The following is a 13,018-nucleotide window of genomic DNA, read 5'->3' as shown; positions in this document are numbered from 1 at the left end:
AGCTTTCCTCCCTTTGGCTTTTCCTGAATTAAATGACTAATACCAGATGCTGCGGGGGATGAAGTTCACATCAGCTCAAAGTCTTCTAGTCAGACTGGAAGGGAAAGCAGAACCAGCTCATTAGGCACAGGGTCATTAGCTGTTTTTGTTGATGCTCCAGGGTCAGCAAAGACCCCAGGGTGTTCTAAACGTTTTTCAACAAGGGTTGTGGGGTGAAGGATGCACATTGATTAAGAGACAGATATTCCCATTCTCACTAGCTTATCACCCTTAAGAGTGTCATTTCAGGTTTTGAAGTATGGTTTGGGAAGCATTTTATTCATGTCTTACATTTTTTAGGGCAAACCTAAATTTTTGTTTCCATCAGCATCTTCCTTCCCAGGCACAACATTTGGAGACTTTCTTACGGTTGAGCTGTTTATGGTTAATTAACCATGGCCTGTGAAATGATTCTACAGCAGGGACCAGAGTGCTTGATGGAAAGGTTGGGAGGACAGGAGGGCATTTTGTTCTGCATCTTCTCCCGAAGTAGAATCTCAACTCCTGTCACGATGGAGAAGCACTAAAGTAATAGCATCTATAACCAGGAACACGGAAACACTTTATGGAGAAAAGGGGAGCCAGACTCCTCTAAAAACTGTGAAAATACTTTTCTAGGATAGTATTATTAATCAGGTTGAATCATTAATCAGGAAAATCACTATCATTTTCCCTTCAGCAAAAAACAAACCAAAAGAAAGCTTCACCCTCCAAACTCACCAGTGTCTTTTATTTCCCTCACACATTCATTCATTTAGAAATAACAAACATTCACTAAGTTTGGAGATTCATTATTTTGGTTAAGTGCAATCTTTGTTTAAGTGCAATTAAATTAGAGGTCGAGTTGATCTTAGGAAAAGACAGTAAAGACTTTAATGGTATCCCTGATGAGTAAAGATGATCATGTCATCTTTTAAAGAGATATTTGCTGTTTCAATCTTTTCAGTGATTCCTTAGAATATGAATGACTTTACTAGTTCCTTTCCTAAGGATAAATTTTAATTGGGGGCCAAAGATGGGATTGAAGAATCTTCAGAGAAAAAGATAAAAGGGAAACCTTTTACTTCAGACCACTGAAATGAAACTGAGACACCTACCACCTCCTAGAGGCAGTATACTCCAATTACAAGGGGGGGAAAAGTACTTTGAGGGGAAAAAAAGACTTGAGTGCTACCTGCACAAACCAAAAGTTTTCAAGTAACAACAGCACATTGTCCTTTAATGCACAATTTCATCTAAGATGTAAAATATAGTTATTGACACCCCTATGCCCACTTTTGTGACCTGCATTACAGACCATCCCAGGGCTACTTCTTCACATAGTGGTATGCACCCCCCCCCCCAAAGGACTGTGGCTTTAAAACAGATGACACTTCTGGAAATTCCAAGAGGGTTGGATTAGAAAAAGAGTTCTTGACCTCTTCTGCATTAAGCTTAGGAGCTCTTCTCAGAATAATATATTTAAATGTATAAATATATAGGATCACAAGGAAAACCAATTATATTAAAATATAGTTGATAAAATACATACTTTTTTGTTTTGCAGGACTGCACATGCATACTCTATATCAAATTGCTTGCTTTTTCAAGGAGGTGGTGGGGAGGGAAGTGTGGAGAGAATTTGGAATATGAATTTTTTTAATGAACACTAATTTTTTTGTTTACACTAAGTTGAGAAAATATAAAAATTAAATGATAATAAATAAAGTATATCTTTTTTAAAAGAACAAAATCAAAGCTGCCAGGCTAAGAACTTCTAGATTAGTGAGCACATTACCTTGATGGATAACCAGCTGCACTGATACGAATGGTCTCCAGTACCCCACAGGCTCTGAGCTGCTGGACTGCTCTTTTTGGATCAAAGCTGTGAAATCAAAAAGTTTTTTTTTTAACTCTACAAACTACTTTAACACAAATATGGAAAAAAATAAAATACTTCCACAATATCTCTCCTGCTGTGGTACCTTCCTTCTCTGATTTATAGGTCTCTATTACCAATAGGCTAAGCAAAAATCAGCCTGGACCTATGAGCTCAGGGTCTAAAGTTAGAAACTAAAAGAAATTAGGCTTACAAACACACAAATCATTCCAATAGTTTCACAAACTGGATTTTTGCTTATTGTTTCCGTTACCTGGAATTTGTTAAACCTAGGTCATTCTATTTATGTTCTAAGGTCTTCATTGCTATTTCTCTTTTAAAAAGCCATTTCTGATGAACTCAATATTTCCAAGAGTTCTGAAATTCTAGACTACCAAGGCCTGCAACTCAAAATCATCATGATACAATTCAGTGCTCCATTATTTGCTGTCAGTATATTATTGATGCTTGACACATCTAAATCTTTGTTTCCTCAATTGTAGAATAAAAGTTTCTTTGAGGGTAAGGACTGTGTCTCCTGCTTCTCTGGTATCCCCAAAACCTCAGACCAGTCCTGGGTACATTGTACTCATTCATCCAACAGCTAATGAGCCTTTATACTTGTACATGGTACTGTGATAGCTGCTATGGTGGATACAAACATATCATATGCTATAGCTCTATTTGCCTAATAAGGGATAGAATGGCAAATAACTACATTGCAAGGCTGCATATGAAAATGAAAATAATAAGGAATAAGCAAAGCTCCCTAGGAAATTCAACAAAGGAGAGCTCTCTCAGTCAGCTGAGGGGATCAGAGGAGGCTTCATTGAAGAGAGAACATTTGGGCAGAGCTGCTTAAAAATAATTCCCTTTTCTGTAGTGCTTCTATGGTTAACAAAATGTTTTCTCCATAACAACCATGTAAGAAAGACAGTGGGGGGTATTATTCTCTCCAATTTAGATTTTTAAAGACTAATAAAACTAAAAGAGCAAAAAAGAAAAAATATATAAAAATAAAATTAAAAAAATAAATGTTAGGTAAGTAGTAACTTATTTAGGTTTTTTTTTTGCAAGGCAAATGGGGTTAAGTGGTTTGCCCAAGACCACACAGCTAGGTAATTATTAAGTGTCTGAGGTCAGATTTAAACCCAGGTACTCCTGACTCCAGGGCTGGTGCTCTATCCACTGCACCACCTAGCCACCCCATAGTGACTTGTTTAAGTAGAGTACTTAGCACTCATATTTCAGCCTTTGGATTCCAAGATCAGGTTCTATATTGCTTTAATAGCATTTATCAATATTGTTGAATATTATTAAATAATATTTATAATATATTTAACAATAATATTTTAATAAAATATTCAATGAAAAGAAGACTGATTCTCTCTGCTATCAGTTTCATCAGTTCTCTGACAGTACTAAGTAGGGAAAAAGATGAGATTGACCTATAGGACTAAGACATTTATGGAAATGACCAATAAAATATGGCTGGTTTTCAGCTAATGAAAGTAAAACCTTTACTAGCATTCATAGCATACTCCCCACTGGGGATTGAAAGAGCACAGTTGAAGTTTCATTCCAGGCCATGACTGGAATCTTGAAGATTAATATTGATGTCAGCATAAACCTTGACTGAGGAGTGGGCAGACTTCTGCCTCAGTTGGGTGAATGGAGATATATTCTTTATAAACTCCAGGGCAAAGAAAGACCTCGAGCAGTTTCCCTCTAGTTTTCTCTCTGTGAAGTCACTGATTCTTTTCCTAGTTGGGTAAGCCAGTTAAACCAGGAAATGGTCATGCATTTCTCATATGGTTCTTAATCAGTTTTTCTTTCCATCAGCATTTATTAAGTTATTGCTATGCATCAGACACTATAAGATTAAGATTCAAAAACAAAGCAGAGATATTTATCTGCCTTCAAAGAACTTCTATTCTATTGAGGGGAAATAATATAAGTTAGCTGACAAGAGCTATGTCCAAAGCAAAGTCAAATTAATTTCTGGTAATATAGCTTTATTAAATTTCCCTCCTTTAACTTTCATCATTCTGCCTTATATTTATGAGACCATGTAAAGACAAATTCATTCATTAATTTGTTCAAACACTTACTAATCCATTTATATATTTATACACACCTATATACAGGTATACACACCCAGTAACACATACTACTAAATATAAAATCTAGGAGTCAGAAATGATCTTTTCCTGTTCTGACCTAGCAATCACATGTGGACTTTTCTTATGCACTTATATACCAGTTGCATGTCCCTGTTTCATTTCCTAATATATCACAGATTCCATGAGGGTCAAGACCTTGCCTCTGGATCTCTGTAAGTCCATCTAAGTGTTTATCATTGTCTCTAAACATTGGTACTTATTAAATGTCTATTGATTGCAATTAAAAGGAACTTCAAGAGGGGCTGGTGTAAACCCAAAACTAACTATGTAACTCTCCCTGTCCTTAAGAAGCACAGAGTCTAAGAGAAGAGGTATGTGTGTGTGTGTGTGTCATTACAAAGGATGTAATATAGTAAAAACATAAAAAACAACCAGAGTGCTACAGGATTGTCAAGGAGGAATCTTGGGGGTCATTAAGTCCAATCTATAGCTGAGAAACAATGATCACTAAAACATACCAGATAAGTAGTCATCTAACCTCTGCCCCAAAACTTCCAATAAACAGGAACTCATTACTTTCAAGGCTTTCCATTCCCTACCTAGGATAGATTTGATTGTTAGAAATTTTTTTCCACACAGCAAACTCAAATCTATCTCTCTGTAAATTTCACCTGTGACTCCTAGTTCTCACACTTGGGACAAAACAGAGCAATTCAGCACAGAGCAATTCAGCACCCACCACTCCCTCCATGATATGGCTGCATAGAGAGCCTTGAGCTACTTTAGTAAAATGGACCTCAAACCCAATCCTGCAACCCATTTTCTCTTCTCCAAATGAAGAATATCCAGTTTCATAAAATGATCACATACAGCTTGGATGCAAGACCTTTTATCATCCTGGGTCTTCCCCAACTTATTAATGATCTTCCTAAAACTGTTGCTCCTAGAACTAGAGAGGTAATTTTTGGCTGAGAGAAATTAGAGAAGCTTTCAGAGAGGTGGCACTTTAGCTGGACCTCAAATGATTTAAAAGATTTCAACAGGATAACACAGCCAATGACTTTAGGGAATTCTCAACCTTTCTATGCCTCAAATTCCTCAGTTGTAAAATGTAGATGAAACTATCTATTCTAGGTTGGAGAATGAATCATTAGAAAGAGATCACACTGAGAACCAAGAAGCTCAAGTTATAGTTTTGGCTATTTTGAGTAAGTAGTTTCACTATCTTCAAGAGATCACTAAATTCTTAACCCTATTTTCTCTCGAAAAGGTCACTAAAGTCTCACCTCCATTTCTTCTTTAAGGGGTCACTAAAGTCTTATATCCATTTCTTTTTGAATGGTGAATAAAGTCTCATTTTCACTTCTTCTTGAAGAGATCCCTAAAATCTCACCTCCATTTCCTCAAATTCAAAATGGGGATTAAAAATACCAGCCCTAGCTAGTCCATAAGCTTATTGTAAAGATGAAATGAGACAAAATATGTGGCAAGTGATTTTGAAAAGCTAAAAAGGAAATGGGAAGTATTATTATTATTTCCTCTACTAAAGTTCCAGAGACTGACTAAAGGTGAAAGCAGCATAGCCTCTCATTCTCCCATTTTTCTGCCCTAAAGAGTATTTCTATTCTAAATGACAGGTAGCATTGATGAACTGGGAAGTATTAAACTTAAAGTCAGAAATTTTGGTTTGAATCCCAACTCTGCTATTTACTACCTGTATAACTTTGGACAGATTAATCTTCATGTGTTTCGGTTTCTTTATCACCAAGAAGAGGGAATTGGTTTAAATGGCCTCTAAAGTCCTTTTCTAAATCTGGGATTCTATAATTGCATCAGGTCAATATCCTGCACTTAAGGAAAGAAGTACATTAGGAGGCAAGGTACTCAGAGGAATCAGTCCCCTTTCCCTGTGAAAGGAGAAAAGACAATAGTAGGTGGTATGGTCAGTGAACACCATATTCCTAAGTGAAAACTCACCAAGGACTCTATTGTCAAACTGCACATCTTCCCCACCCTCTGAGAAGAATCTATATTTACATTTCCTGCTGAGACATGCACTTTCCGTCGCCAGAGAAGACAGCTGGGTGCAGACTCTCTCTCCCAGAACTTGGTACCCCCTCAGGAGTCACATCCCACTTAAATAATTGCTCCACATGCTGAAGATTCTCCTTTCCCTTCCCCCAAAGCCCTGCAAGATCTGGCAGCCTGGACTCGGGATACAAACCTATCTTGGATCCCTAGATCTCAAATCAACCAGTTCACTTTCAGAGAGTCAGATCAGCGCCCTCAAATAGATAAGGAGCTGGTGAATGTGAATATGTGAGCTAATCATGAGGGAGAAACACTGAGCTGCCTCAGCATCTGGGGAGGCTATAGAAAGAGAATAAGGTGATTCCAAGATGTCAGTTGGTCAGTCATATTCAATAAGCATTTATTAAATTCTTACTATGTGCCAGAGCAGTTTCGTGGTACAATGGATAGAATACCTGGCTTGGAGAAAGGAAAATTCATCTTTGTAAGATCAAATCCAACCTCAGACACTTAGAAGCTGTGTGACCTTGGGCAGGTCACTTAATCTTGTTTGCCTCAGTTTACTCCACTGTAAAAATGAACTGGAGAAGGAAATGACAAACTACTCCAGGATCTTTGCCAAGAAAACCCCAAATGAGGTCACAGAGAGTCCAAAATGACTAAACAACAGTGTGTCCAATATTGTGCTAAGCACTTGGGAACCAAAGAAAGGCAAAACTAGGTTCCTTGCTACTGGAATAGTTATCTACCCCCTTGTATTTGAACAGAATTTTATTCATCTCCAAATACTTCCATATCTATTATATTACTTGAGCAGGGCAACATCCCAGCAGATAGTCATTTTAGTTTTTATTTATTTATTTTAGTCCTTTTCTGGATAAATAGGGGATGGAGAGAAACCTAAGCTTAAGTGAATTGCCTAATTCCATGCAAAAAATTAGCAGAAAAGCCTAATCTGGAAAGCAGGTCTTCTGATTCATGGTCCTATGCTCTTTCTACTATACTACAAGGGAGGAAAAGGGGAGAATTTATATTTATTTGTATGTGTACATAATATATATGTAATTTATATACTTATATATTTAGATACTTATTACAAATTATATAATATTATATTTATATATTAAATAATATTATTTATATATAGTAATATATAATATGTTTGCTACATATAATATATATTTTTATACATATCTGTTCTATCTCCCAACACAATGCAAGCTCTTTGAGGACAGGGATAACTTCATTTCATCTTTGTATCTCTAGTGCCTAGCATAGAAATTGATGATTAAATAAAAGAATTAGAATAAAAGAATTTGAGGATCTAGGAGATATCTATAACATTATTTTATAGCTAAGGAAACAAAGGCCTTACAAGTTGAGATGCCTAACGCCACTCAACTAAACAATAAAGAGTAATTCAGGCTGGAACTGAAGCCTCATGACCACCAGTCCTTTTTTGTATGCCCTTCTCAGACCCTATGTCTTTCACACATTCTGCTCCTCTAACAGCCTGTTTTCCTCTCCTCATTTGGAGTCAGCCAAGGAACAGATGTCATGCAGTAAAAATTCCTAATCTCAAAAACCAGAAAAGAAGGTGAGAAGAGAGGACACCAACTGGGGAAGGCTCACTTGCAGATGCCATCCCCATCATCTTTCTCAAAGGCCAGTTTCATTTGGACTTAGGCAATCCAACTTCAATTTAACAGTTATTTGTTGTTGCTTTGTACTTTGTTCTCAAAGAGGATCATGACATCAGGGAGGTGATGACATGAAACGCAAGTGAACTAGATTTAAATTGGGGGGGGGGGCACTTTCTCCTCAGGAGCTATCTCTGGGTCTAGTAGCCAGATGACTCAGGATGAATAGCCTTGGTCCTAGATGCAGTGGGAGATTTGTTGTTTTTTTTTTTTTAACAAATCTCAGTTTGACTGATATAATATTCATTCAGTGATTAGGGTTAGGTAGTTACCTAGTCCAACCCCCACTCCCCAACAATCTGAGAGGGGGAAAAACTTTTGGAGTCTCTGGCCAAACAGAAACAATAGTTATTTTCATTCCCTCTGAACCAATCAGGGCCAAATCAATGACCAAGAAGTAGGGCCTGATCTGGGATCTACCATTGGTCAATCAATGAGAATCTACATGTTTTTGGTTGAAGGCATGGTCATTAAGAAAGAAATTTAGCCCACAATCCCTAAGATATTTTGTGAGGTTTCAGTGATCATAAGAGAGTACCTGCAGGTAAGGGTAGGGACTGATGAAAGAAACCTCAAGAAGATCCTTTAAAGGAGAATTCAGGACACAGAGGAGTAAAAATATTTGAATAAAAATGTAAAACATCCAATGCCAAGTCTTGGTATTATACTTATTAAGCAGTTGATTGAAAGTAGGGTGTTTAATTTGCTACCATGTCATTTTCATTTGTATCTTGGTGCCTATGCTTGTGTTTTTCTCTGTACCTCAAAGGGTTTTTCTGCCTTCATTTAATTTATCAAAATCCTACTTATCCTTCAAGGTCCATCCAAGTCCTTTCTCTTCCTTGAAACTTTTCCTGATTACTCCTGTTTATGATGCTTTCTCCAGTCTTTGCACTGAGTACTCATTATCTGTTTTAATGTTTTATTAATGTACTTAATTTTTTATATCACAGTATATCACTTGATTCCCTATGAGCTCCCCTTCCCATCCCCAGTTCAGCACTTACCTCTGTAACACTCCCTTTAGGATTTAAACATATAGTGTTTTGATAAAGCTTTCTGTTTTAAATACCTTTCTATATCTTTATATCTCTTCTAATAAAACAATGTGAGATCAGTGAAACAGTTTCACCTTAGGATGACAGAAGCATAGATTGAGGACTAGAAGGGACCTTAAAGACCACATAAGTCAATTTCCTCATTTTATAGATGAACTTGGGTCCAAAGATATGAACCACTCTTATCTAAGGCTATGCTGGTAGTAATAGGTTTCTCTAGCTCCAATTTTTCCTCCAATGCACTTGCCTATCTCCCTTTCTTTTGTAGCATACTCAGTATACCTAGTAGGAGCTCAAGAAATCCTCATTAGCTTTGACTGATTTTGCAAATTCTAGAGGAAAATTCTACAATAATTATTTAACTAGAGACCATATACATCAATTTGCAAAGCTGTGTCTCATTTTTATATTACACATCCCTATCCAAAAACACATTTTCCCCATGTTCTCTCTGGCCCTTCAATTCTCCTTGGAGAACATGAACCATACATCAACCTCAGAGTGACAGAAGATCTGGGTTGCTGCAAAAGGAACACTTACTGGAAGGGAAGTTTCTCATCATTGGGCTTGATGCAGCGAACATAGTGAGGTGTAGTAGCATTCAGGGTCTCCATAAGCAGAGTCAGGGAGGTGCGGAACTGGGAATGATGAAGGGAACAGTCATTACCTTTAAAACAATCAATCAAACAACCAGAATTGTGGCAGAATACAGAAAATAATGGATTAGCAGTTTCAAGATCAAGGTTTTAAGTTGCCCATCAGTCACTAGATTTTTTTCTATGACTGGGTAAACCAATTCAATTCTCCAGGCTTCAGTTTCTCCTTCTGTACAGCAAGAATAATAATACCTGACTTACTGATATCATCAGCTTCTTGTACAGATCAAATGAGACTTAATAAACATGAAAACACAAACTGACCATTAGGAATTGACATTACTGGTATTGGAGGTGGCTTGGATATCTGATGGGATACAAGGGATATCCGTGGGAGGTCTTAGGAGAGTAGAATAATGAGAACCTATTTCTGAGGATTCAAGCATTCTAAGTAAGAGTCAAAAGAAACCAGAGCCTCTATTGAATCATGGGAAGGATGGGGGCATAGGTTAAACCCTTCCACATATATGAGACTTAGAGTCAAAATCTTGAGGTAGGACAATGGATCTGAAGTCTTCTCTGTGTATTCCTGCATTTATTTAAACTATTCTTGAACATTTTAGATATTATATTATTTAACCTCTCTGCTTTCTTGACCCTATGTCTAATAGTTCCTCCAGGGTTTAAGGACTTATCCTGATTCTTCTCTTTCTTTGACAAGTAAGTGTCCTCTAGAAAATATCTCATAACTGCCACCTATAAAAAGATCCTATGTTCAAGAAACACATTTGGTTAAAGTGACATGGTTGTTTCTACCTAAATTTGAATATGAGAGAGAGGGTGACATGGTAAACAGATAAGTGATCTCAGGGTCAGGAAGACTTGGGCTCGGGTCCCATCACTGACACATATTGTCTATGTGATCATGTTTTATGGCCTCTCAAGGCTCCCAGAAACTATAAAACTTCAATTTATGGAGAAGTTAAGAATCTGCATTGGTAAGGAGAGTTTTCTTTGTTTTCTTTTGGATGTCTCCTATTTTAATTAAATCCATAGCTCTGGAATCTTCCTCCTCCTTTTCTTCTCTCTTTTCTCCTCTCTTATTCTCTCTCTCTCTCTCTCTCTCTCTCTCTCTCTCTCCATCTCCCTCTTTCCCTTCTTCATTTCTCCTCATCTTCTTCCTCTTATTCTCTTTTCCTTTCCTCCTCCTCTTTCTCTTTTTCTCTCTCTTTCCTTCCCTCTCCAGCCCCTCTTTTTCCTCTTCTTCTCTATACCTTTCTTCTCTCTGTCTTTTTGTGTGTGTTTTTCTCTGTATCTCTCTCTCTTCCCCTCCTCTCCCCTCTCCTTTCCTACACTTCTCTCTCTCTCTGTCTCCCTCCCGGCCTCTATCTTTATGTCTTTATGTGATCTAAAACTGCTACTTTGATGAGGTCCACAAGGAATTCACTTCAAGTACATTTTTCAACCCTTCCCCCCCCCATGAATTTGGGAGACACTGACCTGATGCCCCACAGTTTTCTTGTGCTCCTTGTTGGCAACTTTCATGGGAGGTCTGGCAGAGCGGACACTGACTTTTGAAGATGCCCCTTTCCCAGATGAAGTAGCAGGTACTGTATCTTTTTCATCTTGGAATAAATCAGCCACCAGTGAAAACTAGAAACAAATAAAGAATGATAAAACTATCTCTCATGCTTGAACAGTATTTCAAAGAATCTTTCCAAAATTGTATCTCAAACAATCCTATTAAGTAGTTAGGACTGGGATTATTATGACCATTTAAAGATGAGGCAGTTGAAGCTCAGAATAACCTAAAGAGACTTATCAAAATCACAGTGAAAAAATCAATTCTAGACTTCAGAATTCATGGTTATCTATTACAGAGAGAACACTGACTCAGAAATTGAGGGACCTGGCTACCTAGGTTACCTCTGACTCTTATTACATGTGTGATTTTAGGTAAATCACTTAAATTCATTGGGCCTCAATTTCCCAATTGGGTTGGACTAAGTGGGTCTTCCCCAGTTCTAGATGGATGATCCTATGATTCTATGATTACTGCTAAAATATACTTTCCATCTGAAACTCTGGAAACTTCCTAAAGACTGTAATGATGCCTTCCTCATAGCCTTTCCACCTGACAAAACAAAGAAGTCCAGGGAATCACAAAATCCCCAAGTCCCTCAGTCAGAGGGATCCAAAGTCTCTTTCCTATTAGCAGAGAGATGGAATAACAACTAACTACAAATTCCCCAGGAGTTTTTTTCCCCATCATGCTCTCAGCACGAATCAACAACAGTCCCTAGATCCAGACTCCTAACTCTCCCAAGATTCTTAGTCCTACTAGAAATAGAAATAATGCAATTGAAAAACCCAAGATTTTACTGATTTAAGTGTGTCACTCTCTCTGGGCTCCCAGTAGTGTGCATTCAATTTCATCCAGGGTAGCAGCAAACCTGACCTATTTTCATCATCTTCCCTGACTGCCCTTCATGTCCTATTAATAAAGTAAGCTTGTTTTGTGTGTCATTCATGTTTTTTTGAATTAGAACTGGGTATTCCAACCCCCTCTAAGACTACAATAAGATATAAACTTCCCTTCCCACATGAAGCTCAACTAGCAGGGGAAAAAGCAAATCTCTGTGACACTTAGCATTTTATTAGATCATATAGCTGTAACTAGAAGGGATACTAGAGGTCATCTAGTCCAATCCCTTTATTTTAGAAATCAGGAAATGGAGATCAAAGTGGGATATTAGAAGCAAGATTTGAACCTAGGTCCCTTGACTCCAGAGTCACTGGTGCCATGTTGAATGGGAGATGATAAAAATTCTGCCCTGTGTATCTTCATGGTATGGTATGGGACCTCAAAGTCTATACCCATAAAGTACAAGTTCTAGAATCTTCTATCAAGTTAGAAAGGCTTAGAGTCTGACTTTGACAACAGATAAGGTCCTAAGAAGAGTTTAGCCTAGTATGGAGAGACTTCTAATCAGTACCTGTACTATCTTTGGCACTGGCATCAGATAAAGCAAGAAAGCAAGGAAGAAAAGAAAAGAAAAGAAAAGAAAAGAAAAGAAAAGAAAAGAAAAGAAAAGAAAAGAAAAGAAAAGAAAAGAAAAAGAAAAGAAAAGAAAAGAAAAGAAAAAGAAAAGAAAAGAAAAAGGAAAGAAAAGAAAAGAAAAGAAAAGAAAAGAAAAGAAAAGAGATAGAAAAGTTCTTGGTAGAATAAAATCCCATCTTAAAAGGTTCCATTTAAAGCGTGTCACTTATTAACAGGCTGCTTATTAGGGTTCTCATTAAATGTTTGTGTATGTGTGTGTGTGTGTGTGTGTGTGTGTGTACCTCCAACATTTGCAGGGGAATATGCATGGGAATGATGAGAAGAATTACAAAAGTTATCCCAACTAAGGGGTCACCAGAGCCATTCTGAAAACTTCATTGTGTTCCTTCCCTTGAAAGGGATACATCAAATATGATTGACCACAGGACCATTAAATCTCTTGTTTAGTATGAAGACCTATTGTAAGAATTTATAATACAAGAACCCATCTTCACACAGGATTAAATAGGATTTACTGAAACTAGATGCAGAAAGACTGTGCAAAGTCAATAG

At 37.3% G+C, this 13,018-nt stretch overlaps 1 protein-coding gene across 3 annotated transcripts in view; it reads right to left on the bottom strand.

Moving 5' to 3' along the window:
- MYO5B (myosin VB) overlaps positions 1-13,018 on the bottom strand; it is a 565,377-nt gene that overhangs the window by 136,997 nt on the left and 415,362 nt on the right. For all 3 annotated transcript variants that reach the window (XM_074208686.1, XM_074208684.1, XM_074208685.1), the window contains exons 15-17: positions 10,906-11,058; positions 9,350-9,447; positions 1,817-1,903 (exon numbers count right to left, since the gene is read on the bottom strand). In XM_074208686.1, the coding sequence (XP_074064787.1) occupies positions 1,817-1,903; positions 9,350-9,447; positions 10,906-11,058 (338 nt within the window). The remainder of the gene's footprint in view (positions 1-1,816; positions 1,904-9,349; positions 9,448-10,905; positions 11,059-13,018) is intronic.

Source organism: Macrotis lagotis, chromosome X (assembly GCF_037893015.1).
Source record: "Macrotis lagotis isolate mMagLag1 chromosome X, bilby.v1.9.chrom.fasta, whole genome shotgun sequence".
Classification (NCBI taxonomy): domain Eukaryota; kingdom Metazoa; phylum Chordata; class Mammalia; order Peramelemorphia; family Peramelidae; genus Macrotis; species Macrotis lagotis.
This window is presented reverse-complemented; position numbering and strand designations above follow the sequence as displayed.